The sequence below is a fragment of the Felis catus genome, chromosome B3, assembly GCF_018350175.1.
Source record: "Felis catus isolate Fca126 chromosome B3, F.catus_Fca126_mat1.0, whole genome shotgun sequence".
Lineage (NCBI taxonomy): Eukaryota > Metazoa > Chordata > Mammalia > Carnivora > Felidae > Felis > Felis catus.
In genome coordinates, this window is record NC_058373.1 from 131,617,446 (window position 1) to 131,635,198 (window position 17,753).

Here is a 17,753-nt window from a genome sequence, read left to right on the forward strand (position 1 = left end):
CGATTGGCTGGGGAAGGGTCAGAGTCCTGTTATGCAGATCGCTGGGCATGTTTTGATCAGGAAGTTTGAACGGGTGAGCGGGAAGTTACTCAAGGGGAGGAGGCGCGGTCTGAGATTTCTGCGATTTTCCCGGAAAAGGGGTCATGTCGGGGACATAGTCACTCAAGGTGGAGGACACAGGACAAGATGGAATCGGCTGGCATAGGCCCTCCCTTTCAAGGGAGGGTCTCCCTGGGGAGTTTTGCTGCATTCAGAACAACTGGACTAAGATGCCTCCTAGGGAAGAGTTTGGGAGTGAAGGGGGCGACAGTCTGGATGCAGGAAGACATCCTAGCAGGTGGGGCTGGCAGCAGCAGCTGCCCTCCAGATGCCGGCTCTGCGTGGAGCCTCCCGGCGGACGAGCAGAGCAGACAGAAACTGGCTGCTCGGCGGCAGAGAAAGCAGAAGACAGGAAGAGGCAAACCGCTTCTTGTCCCCACTGTCTATGCCTGGCCCGGAGGGTTTGCCTGGCGCACAAGGACCCGGGATACGGGGCTGCTGGGCATGCAGTGCAGCCCTGGTGAGGTCGAGGAGGGGGGTGCAGCTTCTGTGTACCGCAGGGCAGTCCGAGGCCACGTCCCTGCTTGTCACAGCCTCGCCTGAAGAAGGGTGCAGGCTCTACTTGAGTCTGGAGTCCCGTCCCCTCTCTTGCCCATTTCTAGGCATCATACCACCACCACCCACCCTCCCAGACCCCATGTGGCCAATGGGATGCAGCTTTTCAACAAAGAAAACTGTATGCTTTTGCAGAGCTCAGAAACTGAACTCCAAAGCACACAAATGCTACTCGTATCCCCCCCAACCGAAGGTTCCCCCAATACCAGCCCTCTTGGCCTCCTAAAGCCAGAGGGAAGTGGGCTCTTCTGATGTGAAATGATGTCTAAATGCAAGATGCATTTTTGAATGGAATCATACATGACTTCAAAGGGCCCATGTGAAACATGGGATGTGCATAGATGCAAAAGCATCACCTGCAGCCAAACCCTCCCAAACTGCAGGAGGAAATTCTTGCCGAAGGCCACTTACCTGGCACACTGGAGGTGAATCACGGACCTTGGACCGACTGTGGGAGTCAGGAGAACGGGGCAGGAGGGAGATGGGGAGGAATGGCCAGTCACCTCCATTTTCTCTCTCCGGGAGCCACATCTGGTGAAGAGAGACCATCCAGGATGAGGACGGCAGGTGTGGCCTAGGGGAAGGATTCCACATGTCCCTGTAACAATTAAGCTCACCCGAGTCCCTCCAACAGACCACTGTCCTTGGCTGCTTCAAACAGGATGGGACTCGGGGAACAAGAGAGGGAGACAGAAAAAGAGGAAGGTGAAGCCACTACCTTGTCTTTTCCATGGCACACTTGCCCCTGGACAGCCTGACATGTTTTCTGATAAGCAGAGAACTTTCTGACTTTTCCTACTGATGTTACTGACAGCCTGTAACCAGAGCTCCAACTTATCTTCTCACCTGAGCTGGATGGGGCTGGGGGCTGGGGAGTGCTGTTGACATTCAGGTACAGTCATTACAAGGCATCGCTGTTGCTTGAGTCTGGCCAAAACCAGTGCTTTCGCTGAGACCACAGGATAAGGGGGGCTTTGGAGGGGGCCTCAATGGCAGATGGTTGCTCCTTTGTAACGGAAGGGGAGGAAGAGCCCCCTACCTCTGGGAGTTGGTATCCTGCCTTAAGAAACTCATCCAAGTGACTCTGGAGAGAGGGGAGTTTTGCGGGCCTACCTGGTGCCATTGAGGACAAAGCAGTGGCATCTGCTGGAGCCCCTCCCCCCTCTACTCTGGTGTGGTTTTCATGTTGGGATTAGAAGCTTCATGGCAGAGAAGCGCCAGTGAGAAGAATGTGGGATCTGGAGCTGAGCACACGTTTATTTTCTGTCCCTGCCTTTTGACCCTCTGGCTGGTGCTGGCAGTGGGTGTGACCTTCAAGTTGTCTGGCCCCTCAGGCACCCACTTAGCCAACGTGATTTGCACCTTTGTTGTGGTAAACAAGGGAGACTCTCCAGCTTAACCTTCTGGATGGGTCTGAAAAGCCAGTTACTGTTGAAAAGCTCTTCAGTTTCTTTGAGAGTTAAAACATAAATTGGGGGAAAATAAATTTGAAAGGGGGAAACATACTCTCTGAAGACAAGGACTTGTCAAATACTGGTGTAGAATTTTCCCTCTGAATCAATTATGTTCTTCTGTACAGATAACAGCATAGGGTAAGAGGAATAGAAATATTTACTGTTAAATATTGAGTACATAATTATAATTATGCATAGGTGCATGTGCCTGGCGCATAGTTACGGGCTTCGTATATGGTAGACCTGATGTATTCTAACCCAAAAAATTCTAACCTTTTTTTTTTTTTTTAATCTTCTTATGTAAAAGGCCACCTCTTGCTTTGTTCTAATGGTCTTTGGGACATCTTCTGGGTCTTGCCAGAAAGGCCCAGAAGCCTTAGCTTAAAGATACAGAAATGGGGGAGACCCCCACCACTGTTAAGCACTGAACATTGTTTTTGTTGAACAGAGATTCACATTGTACACTTTCTGGCTCCCTTTATCTGCTGATTCTCTGAAATAAACTTCCCCCCAGGAAGGAACATGAGACAGAAGACCAGCTCTGTACCTTCAGTAATGTTCACCTCCCCTTGTACAGATGGGAGCTGTTTGTGCAGAGGTCCAGAACCTGGCCTATGGCTAGAGCTTGGCAAATAGTTTAGTGCAGCTGGCCCCCTCTTCCCTCACGCTGCCTTGAGATGCACCTAGTTGAAGCTCAGCCTTTTCAGCGTGTGGCGTTTTCAGTGTGTGGCCTGATCCCCGGTGAGTCAAGCGACCCTCTACACTCATTTTCAGCCATCGATGGATGCATTGTGTTGTCTTAGTTGGCTGGGCCCTGGGAAGAGCCGGTCTTGGGAGACCTCTTCCTCTGTCCCAGCAACCTCTTCTTCCTCTTGTGGAGCAGGCACAGGGGCAGACTCAGAGAGCCAGGGAGAAGAAATAGGTCTCCTGGAGCCTGCCCGCATCTCCATGCAAGGCGCCTACTTCCTCCTGGAAGGCTCTCCCTAGTCCCTTCAATTCAGATCCCTTCCAGTACTTTCTATGACCTCAACCCACCTCTTCTTGTTTTCGACGGTTGCTGGATCATCTTCTGAAACCTCTAGCCTGCTCGGGGCCAGCCCTCCCCAAATCTGAGGCTAGCTTTAGCTTTCTGACGGGCCTCTGTGCCTCACACAAGTCAGGTAATCTATGTGGGGCCCCTCCCCTTATCTTCTATACCCATTGCCCAATGGTTTTGGCTCATCTGCCCCACCCCACACCAGAACACATGATATATTGCCCTTGGGGGATGTTAGCGCCCGCTCCCCCCCCCCCCCCCCACAGGGAAGCAGACCCTGTGGCCCCACTTGCCGGCTAGGCAGCCATCTTCTCTGGAGAGATTATTTTGCCTTTTAGCTTCTGGTAGACACTTTTGCCTGCATCCCCTACCTTTTCTCCTTTACCAGTTCTCATTGTTCTGTCAGCATCACTAAGGATTCAGACTTTTGGGAAAATTAAAGGCCAGGGAAATATTAGGCTATTTCTGCTTCCTTTCCAGTCACATCCTTCTCTTGCTTGAATTGGGGTGGAGGGTGGGGATGCACAGAGGGCAGACTGACGAAAGGAAAAAGAACTCGAGAGAGTAGAACACTTTTGTGCAGGATAATCATCCAGCCCCACTCCTAATATGCAGTCAGCTTCTAGGAGTCAGCTCATCTTTCTTCTAGGAGCTCCTAAGAGGACTGGAGAGGGCAAGAGAGAGGGAAGGGGGAGGCAGGCCCCTCCCAGCCACGCACATATGCCTATTTTCCAGGATGAGTCCTTCTTCACCTTGGCCAGAAATTGATCCTGGACCCCAGATCCCACAGTGCTGAGCTAGTAAAGGGAGAGAGCCCAAGAAGCGGGCATAGAATGTGCTTCTGGACGTCCAGGGGGTAGCCAGACCTGGGTGCATGTGCAGTCCAGTCCTGTGGCTAATTGGATCTCTCTCCCCACAGGAGCCCCTCACTTCTGCCACCAACCACCGTCCTCTCTGCCCAGGAAGGAGGCAAACTCTGCTGGGCCCCACCTTGCTACTGCTGAGGCTGGAAGGAAATAACAAGGAGATCAGCCGAAGGCATTCCTGGTCTCTAGTTACAAGAAGCTACCTCCCACCCCTTCCTCAAAAAGAGACTGTCCAGTCCAGATGCGCAGTATTTCTAGAACAGGGATCATCCACAAATCAGGGAGAAAACTTGATCTGTTCTTGCCTAAGAAATAAGACGGTGCAGGTTCAAACCAAGAAGAATCATTTAGGACAGAAAAACAGTTCAGGTCTGCAAGAAACAGTGACGCTCTTTATTTTCTGTAAATTTCCCTTTCAAGACCCACCCTACTGGGAATGTGGGAAGTCCTACTGTGGTTGCTGGTTTGGGCTAGGATCCTGGGGCCCAGCGCCTTCCCCCAGGGCCCCTGGCCTTCTGTCGGGGCTGCCCAAGGGCTCCTCTACTGAGGCTCATCATGCTGTCTGTCCTTTCTCTCCAGGAGGCTGCATGCAGGCCCCCTCTGGGGAGACCCCAGAGTCTGTCCCTGAAAGGGCGGGCCTACGCCAGCCGACTCCATCTTGTTCTGTGTCCTTCACCTAGACCACGCCTCCTCCCCTTGAGTAACCTCTCGCTCACCCATTCAAATTTCCTGATCAAAACATGCCCAGCGACCTGCATAACAGGACTCCGACCCTTCCCCAGCCAATCGGCCAAGGCCATGACCCTTCCCCAGCCAATCGGCCGAGGCCACGACCCATCCCCAGCCAATCGGCTGAGGCCACAGCCATTACCTCACCACCTGGCCCTAGACCCTAATAAAACCTTTGTGCTTTTGAAACTCGCTCTCTCTCCCTGGTATCTCATCGCTGCATTGGTGCAGGTAGGGATTGAGCTCGAGCTAGCTCGAATAAAGGCTCTTTTGCTTTTGCATCGGACTCGGCTCCCTAGTGGTCTTTGGGGATCACGAATTCTGGGCATAACATCCCCAACCTAAGGGAGTCTCCTCTTACTCAGGGAAGATACTTTCCCATCCGTGTGCTCCAATCTCCTCTGCTTCCTGTCACCTGAAATCCTCCTGTGGACCTGGCTTTTGAATCAAAGCAGCAGGAATATTCTTGCCATTATATTCCTCCCTGGAGGAAATGAAGCCAGAACCTAGGATCTGCTTGACAAAAGGCAAAGAGGGAAAACACAGAGAAGGAAGAGGAACTCATATACTGCATGGGATTGAGTCACACGTGGCTCTCAGAAGGAGTTATAATTCCTGTTGTAATTGGTGACTAATAGAGCTAATCTTCTGTTCATCTTTTAATTTTGGCTTAACGTTGTGATTTCTTGAGTCATTTTAAAGCATCCCCCCCCCCCGCCCCTTAACAGAAAGTCTTATAACAAAGTAATCCCAAGCGAGGATTTATCTGTGGTATCCTCAAACAGACGGGTCAATCTTAAATATTATTACCCAGAAGTATGCTTTGGAGCCACTCACACACTCCTGCTCCCTAACTGGTTACACCTTCTTTAAGATGCTGCCTCTTACAGAAAGCCCGATTTGATTGCCATGGTGCTCACTGATCCTCATGCCTTCTGAATTCCTAGCCCCTTGTGAGAACTCCTTGTGCTTTTGAACAGAATCACATACCGCCCTATTTTTATTCTTCCTCCAACCAAAGGGCAGGATTTTAGCATCCCAGAGCACATTGCACAGGGCTGCCTCACTGCACATGTGACATTCTTGTGGGCAGGAACCTTGCCATCCCTTGCCACTGTCCCAGGATCTCATACAGAGTAGGTTAAATGGTTGGTTGGATGGATGGATGGATGGATGGTGCAGTCTTAACTAGCTACCATCACTGTTACTTATGTCTCTCTTTTTATTCCCCTCAACAATCATTCGGTGGAGGAATTGTTTCAGGCTTCTATTCATTTTTGGAAATAATGGAACAGCCTATTCTCTTCTTTCTTTTTTTTTTTTTAATTTTTTAATGTTTATTTTTGAGAGAGACACAGAATGTGAGCAGGGGAGGGGCAGAGAGAGAGGGCTCCAGGCTCCGAGCTGTCAACACAGAGTCCGATGTGGGGCTTGAACCCATGAACAGTGAGATCATGACCTGAGCCGAAGTCGATGCTTAACCGACTGAGTCACCCAGGCGCCCCTACTTCTCTTCTTTTTATGGAATCAGAACAATGTTCTTTTGAGGCATAGGTTAATGTTCTACATAAAATATTAAAATGTACATCCATCAATTATATTAGTGTTATGTGTATTTCTGTTTCTTACATTTGTAACTAATAGTGTTGGTTCCAGAATGGTAGAGTTCCCTAAGGCTCTTCTTTTCAAAACAAGTTTATATCTTACAAAGTGTTACAGTTGTTCTTTGCCTCAGGTATTTGCAAATAACTCAGAAGAACCATTGTTGTAGGCAGTTTGTAGATAGCGTAGTTTACTATATTGGAAAATATTCTAATATTGTCATGTTCCAAGTGAGGAAAAAATCCTTATTTATCTTAAATGATTCCAAGTAATAATTAATGACCTTTAACATTCATTTAGTAAACACGACTCTTTCAAATAGATTGTGTGACATTTTGTATATACACATTTTTTAGTTTTAGATTCTTATATTTTTAAATTTTTTTCTTTAATTTTTTTAACATTTATTATTGAGAAACAGAGCGAGACAGAGCATGAGCAGGTAAGGGGCAGAGAGAAAGGGAGACACAGAATCCGAAGCAAGCTCCAGGCTCCGAGCTGTCAGCACAGAGCCCGACGTGGGGCTCGAACTCACAGACCGTGAGATCATGACCTGAGCCGAAGTCGGACGCTTAACTGACTGAGCCACCCAGGAGCCCCTTTTTCAATTTATTTCTAAGAACAAGTCATTAAAATTTTGAAATATTTCCCACAAAGGCAGGATGGATGTTGAACTGTGTGCCACCTCAAATTCACACAGCCAGGTGTACCCTAGCATTTTAAAACCACAGTAGTTTTGTGTTAAGGTTGTTTATACCATTCTGGTGCCTGTGATTGATGTAAGGTCATAGACGTGACCAGGTAAAAGTTGTCATTGGAGTCAGTGTTCTGTATCCAGAAATCTTCCAAGATATTTCCCATTTGTCTGGACAGCTACCCTGTTCTTTTGAATCCATCCAGGCTCCTCTTAAGTTCACCCCAGATTTGGGCTCTCTTCATCTGTTCCTACTCTCCACAGAGGCCCTTTACTCAACACCCATGGTTTGGGGTTTGCTATTCAACCAAAAAAATGTCTTTTTTTTTTTTTTTTTGGATAAAATCCAACCACGTTCTGTGCACTGTGCCAGGCCCATGGAAACAATGAGTGAAAAAGATGTCCCTTCATGAGCTCTGGATACAGGGAAGGTGGACAAGGGGATCATTGGAAGGCCATCAATTCCGGTCCCAGAGGGGCAGAGAGATTTCTAGAAAACTGACTACAGCATGGTGGCCAAGAAATTGAGTAACCGTGAGATGCCTCTAGGGTTCTTAGGGCTAACTGGAGAGGAATTTGAGGGGTCGGATCCCCACAAAGCAGCTGCGCAGGACCAGAGAAATATTGTTTTGTGGCTGTTTCTAAGATCCATTCCTATGAGGCACAGCAGGAAGCCCTTTCCAATTATATCTGGGTACTTTGGGGTTTTCTAAGAAACATGTCCATTTACAAGAATTTTGGAAAACTCTTTAACCGTCAACAAAAGGCATCACACTGCCTTGCCTCTGTCCTCTGAGTGACTAATGCTACTCAGTTCTAAATGCATGCCCTCCTGAAGGAATGTGTTAAAATGGAGAATAATGTCTTAGTATTGTTCTGGAAACAGTTCTGACCTCATGATCCCATGAAAGAATCTTGAGGACCTACGAGGGTCACTGGACCATATTTTGAAAACTACTAACCTTGGCTATAGTCTTAAAGTGGATTCTGAGAATGTATCTGGGTTGATAGGGAAGTAACTCTGTGATAAAGAGAGCTGCCTTGGGCACGGGAGTCAGGGGTGGTGACCCATTTGCCATATGTTTGACATCCCCACAAAGCATAATCCCTTATTTCCTAAATTCATAGACATTAAAACTGTATCTGTAGTAATGACATTGGTCTTAAAACAAATATTCCATCAGCATACATCTAAATGAGAGCTATTCTTCAGAGTAGTCATTTTAGAGTCTAGTTATTTCAACAACCATCACAGTAAATTTTAGAGTTCGTTGTAAAATACAGACCCAACTCATTACTTTGTAGGTAAACTGGGTTTTGACCAAGATGATACTTTAGGAGTGGTATAAATTGCTTATTTCAGGAGTCTTGGCTCCAAAAGACTTCTAAGTCATGAAAAAAATTAAATCTGCCTTGAAGGATGCAAATGCGCTATCAATAAAGGCATTAAAATCACTTCACCAATAATTTTGAGTGTCTCTGTTTGTATCAGGCACAGTGCTCAGCGCTGGAAATGAAAGACCTAATTCCTGCCCTGAGGAGCTTATCATCTGCGTCAAACTGTGGTCTCCTCTTCCAGCAAGACAGTGAGTTTCCTTCCATAGGCTCTGGCCTGATGCATGCAGGTAAGCGGGTGCTCGGCCAGGCAAGAAGCCATTCCCTAAAAGACCTGAGTGTAGCTCCCGACCCAGCCGCTGTGAACCGTGCTTGGCCCCACAAGAGAAAGGAAAACAGGAGAGACATTGGATTGGATCTTCCAGAAGGTCTTTGTTGCAATTTTCTGCATCATTGGAAAAAAAATTACATCATCATCAAATAAAGACAATAGCAGCACAGCTTATTGAAATGTTACAAGCAAATTTGCTTTTGTACTTTTCCTAAGAACATTACGAAATTCCCTCCTCCCCCCACCCCGCATTTTCAGTAAAATGCCTTTTTTTTTAAAGCACCATGAAATCCTACAGAGAGAAAAATAGGTAAAACACCTCCACACAAGGGTTTTCATCATCACTGGGTCCCCTGCCTGTGAGTCTGGGATGGGAGAGGCTGGAGGCTGGTGTGTGGGTTAGTTTGCATATCGCTTCTAGGTACCACTGCACCTTCCCCCTTCAAGCTCGGCACCCTGATGGCAAAGGAGAGGTTTTCCAGTTGCCCTTCGCAGCACAGGTCTGCTGTTTTGATGGAGCAGAGTCCTCTCAAGGGCTTTTTCTTTTAATGCACAGGGAACTATGAGAGATTTTTCACTTAAGAACCAAGAACAGAAGGTAGATTTCAAATCTTAGGCACCTGTGAAAATGATAATCACTTTCAGTAAAATCAGAGACACTTCTTATTTCTCCTCAATGCCACTGCGCTGATGTCATGTGACCTAGGGACTGCCACAGGAGGACTGAAGTTTACATGGACTGCGGGCAAGTTGGTAAAGAAAAACACAGGTGGTTTATCGCGCAAAGACAGAGTGCAGGGCTTTGTTTATAAGCCATGTCCTCAACATGCTATCCCAAAGTTTCCATATGCAGAATACAGCATGGACAATGCCAAATTAAAGTCACCTTTGTTTCAGAGAGTCCCCACTTTTATTTTTTAAGACCATTGCTAACTAGCTCTTATACTAACTATACTGATGAAAGTTCTCTCTGCTGACACAGCCACCGTCTTTGCACATAGGTGCATCATCAAAGAAACAATAGCCTCCACTTGAAACATCAGCAGGATACGGAAAGCAAAGACAAGAAATGCAATACTGGTTTTTTCCTCATTGTTTTTAGAGAGTCTCTGCACATTTGTTTTATTTTCTTATGCCTTTCCTATGGTTCAGAAACCATGGTATACATTGGATGGTCTCCATTCTTACCCAATCCAATGAGTATAAATCTGCCTCACCCAAATTCTGGCTACATTCTCACTAATCCCCAAAACCAAGCACACAAATAGATGAGCGGCATTGACTCAGCCAGGAAGTCCTCCTCTCAGAGGGAGGAAGGAGGTGGTTTGCTAATGTCTAGTGCAATTAGGACTTTCAACATGGAACGGTCCCCCATAGAACCCAAGGCAGCCATTTCCAGTGTGTGTGTGTGTGTGTGTGTGTGTGTGAGAGAGAGAGAGAGAGAGAGAGAGACCTGTGTATAGTATATGAATTCATGAAGTAATCAAATCAAAGGGAACTTTTACTACATTTGACTGCAAATAGCAACAGCTTAAAATTCTTTAAATAATCTTAACGCCATGCAAAAAATGTCCGCATCGCCTGAGCCCTCCGGGTGACAGCCTGCTGTAAGGGAGGACAGAGTGAGCCTACACAGGGCATGATTCTAATTTGGACACCAGGCTCCCAAATACATCTGGTCTCCATCAATTACCCAGAAAACAAATCCCAAAGGGCAGGAGACTAAGCTCTTCTCTTAGCCTAAGATGAAGGGGCCCATTAGTCGGTATCTACAAACCCAGCTAATATGGTTCTTAATAAATTTAACAAACTCGTGGACCAGGGGATGCTTGGTCAGAATGCTGCAGAACTAAAAGGGACCTCGATGATTTTGTGTGTTCAATTCCCTCGATGTGCTGATGAGGTAACAAAGTTGATTGCGCAAGGACTCAGTTGCCCACCATCACAGGCTGGGACAGGGGAGCGCAGACCAAGAGTCCCAGTCACCCCACCTGTAGGCCAGGAATACCCCTACCTACACACACATTAGGGCCCTACCCCAAAAGCACTAAGTTCTTAGACTTTGCTATTGGGTGAGGAGTTGGTATGGAGCTCTAGTCTCCAAACCGTCCCTCAGCTGTCAACAGTAAGCCTCCAGATCTGTTAGGGAAGAAAAAATTGGTACCCAGTTACCAGGTGAAGTGAAAGTCACCACCCACTGAAGATACGGAACATGTGTTCTTCCCGTGTGCAAAATTGAGGCATTTATTCCAGGTTTATGTGGGCAGGGGGTGGGGCGCAGGCTGGAAGGGCAGGGCTGTGCTGACGTGTGTTTAGAATTTGTAGCAGCCTTGCTACATGCTATTTGGCCCCATCTTACAAGGGTGACATTCAAACAGCTTCACAACTAGCCTCCCCCCAGATCTTAGCTTGTACACACTAAGCAGAGTCCAAGCTCTTATTCCCTCTCAGCATCTCCTTTGGAGAGTATGTTATAGTTTGTCCAACACTGCATATTTAATGGATCAATCTCCACAGAGGGAGGGCTCTTCTTTGATTATATTCCTTGGGGCTTTGTCCCCCCCCTCCCCTGTACTCAGGGAACAGGTTATATTGGAGATTTTCCCACTCTCAGCCAAGGGCTGTTTTGGATCCCTCTGTATTTACTGTGATTTGACTCGTTTGGGGAAGCACACACCAACACCTGTTCCATTTGGTAGAATGTGCAGCTTAGTTTAGTGCTTTGAATTGTTTTATTCCTGCTGTATACGGAGTTCCTGCAAACTAAGCAAGTAAAGTGCAAAAGAGTGCTTTCAAAGGGCAGTTTTAACAATACAGAAAGTGTGCCGCATACAGCCTTCCCAAAACCCAAACCAAAATAATGTTTACGTAACTGCAAGGGTAACACGCGAGGTCATGTTTACGCAAAGACCTTGTGCCCTCTTGGTAACGGAGATCTTCTCCCCACCTCTGTATGCCGTGTCCATGAAACTAGAAAGACACACATGCGCGCACACACACACACACACACACACACACAAGAATGCGTAACATGGACGCTATAGCAAAGTCAAAAGCAGACTTTGGTCAGACAGCCTTTGAATACCAGCTCTACCACCTTCTTGCTGTGTGCCATTGGGTAAATTACTTAGCTTCCCTGAGCTCCCGTGTCCTCATCTGTATAGTGGATTTATAACCACTTCTAGTACAGTGTTCCTGTGAGGTTTCAGCGAGCATTTAACGCCCATAAAGTGCCTAAATCTAGTGCCTGGCCCACGGAAACCACTGGATAAATGACAGGGAAGCCTCTTCGCCAGATTTGTCCGTAGGATCTAGAATTTTTAACACATTACTATAAAGAAGGTGACAAGTAATACAGGGTGGATCGATAGATAGTTTAATCAGGAAGGTTTTAACTTGTTGGAATAAGAAAGTCCCAGTTATCCACCAATGAAAACACATTTTGCAGGCTTGAAGGACTCTCCCAGTAAGAGCCAACGCCCACACCTGCATAAGCGTCGTTTCCTATGTCTCTTAATGTGTGGACACAGGATGTCACCAGTGAGCCACAGCTCCAGCCAAGTGGAGGCATTAAACCAAATCTACCGTTGGACAGGAAGGGCCTCGTGAAAGTGATTCTGCTTTGGCTCCTTCCCAAAGGAAATGCCAGAACTTTAACTGGAGCCCAAAATTTGGGGCAGGGGGAAGGGGAGCTACATGTGGTCCAGGCATTTTGGGGAGATGGGCAGGAAGAGGTCTGCCCTGGTACCAGTGGTCAAGGATGTGGCTGATATAATTTTCCCCAGAGGTCAGAAAGCATTAGATGGTTTTGGGAAGTCTCCACTAGTCCTGTGATCTCTTGATTAAATCCACTCTGTGTGTGAATTGTGTGAAACCCCCAACAGGCGGTGCTGAGCCTGGGAGGACCATAACCTGCAACCTCCTGGGTTTGCAAGTCCAAAGGCTTCAGAGTGTGGTCCACGTAGCTAAGTGTGAATGGCCAGCCAGTTATGCAAAAGGCTAAGGATGGTGAGCCTAGCACATATTTTGCCCTTTCTGATTAAAAAAAAAAAAAAATCATCAATTCAGAATCTTCTCAAAACCTATGACTAGCCACTCCCCCACTTTCCTTCACAATTTTAACCTCATGGAACAATCAATTATCAGGTGTTGCTATTGTTTGCCTTAAAACGATCGATCACACTGGGGTTCCAACTTTCGTGAGTAGCAGGTGTGGGCTAAAGAAACAAGCAAGGAAAAGAAGTGATGCTTTCAAAATAAGGAACACCCAAACATAAAAGTGGAATGTTGTAAATATTTCTTTTAAGCATTATTTGTAAATGGCATTAATGGCACTTAAGCTGCAGGCAATTTTAAAACAATTCAATCTTCGTGTACAAGAGTTGTTGGGGGAATCTTTCTTTCGTTTGGAGATAGCAGGACTGGACCTCGTCACTATGTCTACCTTAAGACACCCAAAGGGACAAAAAGCCCTGAGATGGAATGATGCCATGGTCCTCCTTGGTATGTCTCAGACATGCAGGATGTCTATTTTTATAAAAAAATTAGGATCAGCTAGACAGAACAGCAAGCCACTGGCATCATGCAAGGCAATTGTTTTGGTATTTTTTCCCCCTCTTATCAAAACGACTTATAACCGAAGTTCCACTAGAAAAGTGAACGTGAACGTTTCAGAACCAGTTTATTTTCACCACTGCACCCACTGAGGAAAATGCATGATGTTGTGCCCGTAACCATGCAGCAAATGAGGCCGAGTGTCCGCCGATGCTCGCGGGTTCACTTTTTTCATCGTTCGTCGAAAACACAAAGTTCAGTAGGCTTCTGTCATTGGTTAAGGTGGTATTCCACAGTGTGATGCATTTGTGATTTTTTTTTTTCTTTTGTAATGAGGAACGCAATTGCACCTTTGAATACGTGTGCTCTGATCTGTTGCCAACAAATTCCACGTGCTCTCAGGTCCCACAGACGCTCATTTGGAGCCTAGAAAGAGTAGGTGCGCCCTGAAGGGTTTGTATCAAAACTCAAGCTCGGGGCAACATGCCAAAATGCCAACTCAGACCCTCCCTGCAGGTACTCGTTCACCCCCCATCTGGTCCCCTTCTGTGTGTGCACGTATCTCTAACAGTAGGTTCGGAAAATGAGACTCCACTTAGGAGACACATCTGTTCCTTTCAGAAGGCTGGTCTAAGGAATAGCTGCCCTTTTCTACATGCTGGGGCCGGGGTGGCACCACACAGGGGTGCAAGCACCGTCCCAGACACGCCCTTAACATTTGCGGCCACGACCTCCTGCGTGTGCGAACACTCCCCCAGTGTCCTGCGGCCGCCGCCAGAAGTGCAGTCCTTGTTCTTTGACTCCTTTTGGCAGAGCGATCTTTCTCATCTCAGTCGTTTATGGCACAGTGAAATATATTCTTCGATGCTATGTAATTTCGGACTAACGAGAAGTCTGTTTAAGGCACGTGTCTCAGGGTGAATATAAAAAACACGACGCTTGGTCAAGTCCAAGGTCCTCAGCATTTAGTTTCTCTCTTCAAGTAATGCGTTGTTCTCGAGTTCCTGGTCTCTGGTGTCCGTGGGGACCAGCCCGTTCTCCATCCCGGCCTGCTGCTGGATGCACTCAGTCAGCATGGCCGTGCTGGAGTGGTCCGAGTTGCACATCTTCTCCGTCTCCTCCTCCTTCTTCTCCTCGTCCAGGGAGTAATTCCGGAAGGTCTTGTAGATTTTGTGGACGTCCTCGGGCAAGGTCTTTTTGAGGTCCTTGTTTTTCCTCTTGGTGAGCTTGGAGGTGGACCCGAACTTGTTGATGATGTTGTCTTCCGAGGCGCCCTGCCCGTGTTTGTTGAGCTGCTCCGACCCCTTCAGGCGCAGGTTGTTGGGCCGGTTGTTGATGCTCTCCTGGGATGAGGCCTTGAAGCGGCCCGTGTCCAGGGCGGCGAAGACGGAGCGCTTCTCGGGGGACAGCATGTCCAGCGAGTGGGCCCTCTGGTCCAGGCCCAGGCGCCGGCGCTCCATGCTGCGGATGGTGGCTGCCCGCTGCAGCTTGTCGTGGATCTCCACGCTGAGCCGCCGCCGTGTCTCCCGGAACTCGGCCGTCACGTTGGCCTTCCACTCGGCCGCGTGGGCCTTGATTTCACCGACCTGGCCGGAGACAGAAAAGCGACAGGATGAGAAAGTCCTCTCTCCGCCTGCCTCGAGCCCCCACCCGCCCCCAGCGCCCACAGCCCTTGGATGTCCTGATGGGAAGGCTGGCTCCAGGGAGGCCGGGAGATGGGGGAGCACAGGCCCAGGGGGAGGGAGGGGGGGATCAGGGAGTTACACTTGCTAGAGAAGCCACCGGCAGGAGCCTGAGATGTGGAGGCGGTGACTGAACGGGAGGCAGAGCTCTCTGCGGGAGAGATCACTGTTGGGAGGTAGACAGGCTTGGGTTCCTGTTACACACCCACCCCTTTGTTAGTTGTATGGCCTCATCCCTCCAACATAAGTGGGGTAATCATGTCTAGCTCACGGAGCTCTTGGCGTTATGTGAGACAGAGAGAGACATTCCCAGGAGGAAAGCACCCAGGGGGTGCAAAGCAGATAGATGTTCAGGGGGTCCTTGGCCCTTCTCTGTTCCCCAGTGCTCCTGTCTGGGAAGGGTGATCCACCTGTCCCAGTTAGACTAGGACTGTCCCGGTTGTAAAACACAGAGTCCTGTGTTCTGCAGTCCTGGACAACCTGGGGACCGTCGCTCACCCTGTATCTGGGCCACACGGTCGTGTGCTGTCGAGCTTACTCTGGTTTAAGAAGACCCTCCAGAGCACCTGGTGACCAAACTTTCCTGGCCATGTTCTGCAAAAGCCCACAGAACGTTCTTCCTCCAGAGCGAAGTTTTTGCAGGAGGATCAATACCAAATTTCTCGGCTCTCATTCAGCAGCACCGAGACTAGTAGTCCCACGTCTTTCGATACGGATGAGCAACTAACTCAGAAGTTTGCATTTTTGCATTTCGGAAAGTCAATATTGATGTGGTTACTTTCACTATGGCTCATTTTCAGCAGGTCAGTTAGCTCTCTGGGGGATCGGACTGAAGACTACACTGACAGTGTTTATGCAAGGCAGGAAAATTTAACCCTTGGGCCCGGGAATGATATGGGAAAGGAAATATTCCCACACAGTAACTTTCTCCTGGGGCCTTCTATATAGAATGTCTGTCTTCTAGAAAGTGAGCAGGTGCCCTTAAAGAAGCTGTTCCTCTTTTTCTTTCTTTCTTATCTCCCTTCCATTCTTTAGCTCCTCTCTTCTTCTCTTGCCTGCCTTTATCTTTTCCTCTCTTCCTAGAAGAACTACATGGACATTGTTTTCAACCACAGAATCTACCTTCTCCTCTTATGTCTTTTCTTGCCTTTGTTTTCATGCGCATTTACATGAGGGAGTAAAGGCTGCGTGTCTTGGACACATGGGTATGTCTGTTTCTATAGATCTGATAACCCAGAGGGGATGATGGTGAAAGGGACCCCTTGTGTTTGCTTCCTCATGGCTGGCCACTATTGAAGGACTTCAGTCTCAGGGAACCAAGAAGGATTCATAGTATTTTATTGCATTTCCATATAGACCCCAAGACCTGAAGGACAGGCCATCTTTCTCAAGCTTTTTAAAAACATTCTAAACCTCTCCCTCCAGTCTGCACACCAGCCTCAGCTACAGCCTACCCCTGCTGACAATCACTGTTTGGTTTTTTTTTTCCTTTTACCCTTTTCATTTTTTAAAAAGCAGTCATCGTTTACTAGTCTTTCCAGGATCTCTGGCCCGGTGAGTCACCGGATGTTCTCACCTGCCGAAAAGGGATCCAGAAATAACTGCTATTCCGTTGACCTTGGCTTTTAGGGAATGCTTCAAAAGGAGGAAGCCACAGGGGCCCTCCGTTCCTTTAAGAAGCCCTTGTGCCCATAGAAGAGAGACAGGTAATTCTTGACATGAGCTAATCTGACCTCAGGAACGTTCATAGAATTTGGAAGGAGTCCTACCTCTTCTTTTGTCTTTTTGGATAGAACCCGTAGCCAATCTCCGATCATACTGAGGACGGCTGCAAAGTAGGCAAGGCCAACAAGGATCCAAAACCACACTAGGGGCTTATACCACTCCCGGTAATTGATCCCAGCGTTTCCCCCTGAAAACAACCAAACGTTATTTTAACCAGGGCCTAGCATATGGTCTTTGCAGAACAAACATATTCTGGTCCACATGGCAGAGATGTCTTCCCATCACCATCTGACACGCAGCTGTTAGGCCTGCTGTATACAAGAGGTGACAGGCAAGGAAAAGATTTGTCCCTTCCCTAAAGGAGCCTGGCCTGTGGCTTAATTTCCTTTCATACACATATATTTTAGAGGGAGAGAGAGCACGTGTGTGAGCAGAGCAGAGAGTGGAGAGAGAGACTGAGAGGGCTCAATCCCACCACTCTGGAAACATGACCTGAGCCAAAATGAAGAATCAGACACTCAACTGACTGAGCCACCCAGGCGCCCCAACTTCCTTTGATTCTTGACCACTAACAGTAACACCCATAACAAAAACTTTTCAGGGACACCTGGGTGGCTCAGTTGGCTAAGCGTCCGACTCTTGGCTTCAGCTCAGGTCATGGTCTCACAGTCTGTGAGATGGAGCCTGCATTGGGCTCCACACTGACAGCCTGCCGCCTGCCTGGATTCTCTCTCTCTCCCTCTCTCTCTATCCCTCGCCTGCTCACGTGCACACACTCTGTCTCTCAAAATAAATAAACAACAACAACAGAAACGTGTCAGTGGCCACTTTGGTCCACTTCTTCTCAACCTTGGTTTGACAATGAAAGACATGAGCGAGAGGGACAACAGCTCAGGCCCAGCCATCAATTTTTTTCATAAACTCCTTTAAATGTAATAAAAATAGGGACGCCCGGGTGGCTCAGTGGGTTAAGCGTCCAACTTCGGCTCAGGTCATGATCTTGCAGTTCATGAGTTCCAGCCCCGCATAGGGCTCTGTGCTGACAGCTCGGAGCCTGGAACGTGCTTCGGATCCTGTGTCTCCCTCTCTCT

The 17,753-nt window shown here is 47.9% G+C and overlaps 1 protein-coding gene and 1 long non-coding RNA gene across 4 annotated transcripts in view; one reads left to right on the plus strand and one right to left on the minus strand.

Annotated features, from left to right (window-relative positions):
* The first annotated feature begins 69 nt into the window (after positions 1 to 69).
* Positions 70 to 8,886, plus strand: LOC123386174. Its single transcript, XR_006599898.1, has 2 exons — positions 70 to 2,246; positions 8,528 to 8,886. It is a non-coding gene; the product is annotated as an uncharacterized LOC123386174 (long non-coding RNA).
* Positions 8,887 to 12,981: 4,095 nt separating this feature from the next.
* The window catches only part of KCNK10 (potassium two pore domain channel subfamily K member 10), a 130,159-nt gene continuing 125,387 nt past the window's right edge, over positions 12,982 to 17,753 (minus strand). For all 3 annotated transcript variants that reach the window (XM_019833446.3, XM_003987901.6, XM_023255918.2), the window contains exons 6-7: positions 16,707 to 16,849; positions 12,982 to 14,841 (exon numbers count right to left, since the gene is read on the minus strand). In XM_019833446.3, the coding sequence (XP_019689005.1) occupies positions 14,221 to 14,841; positions 16,707 to 16,849 (764 nt within the window). In that variant the 3' untranslated portion in view covers positions 12,982 to 14,220. The remainder of the gene's footprint in view (positions 14,842 to 16,706; positions 16,850 to 17,753) is intronic.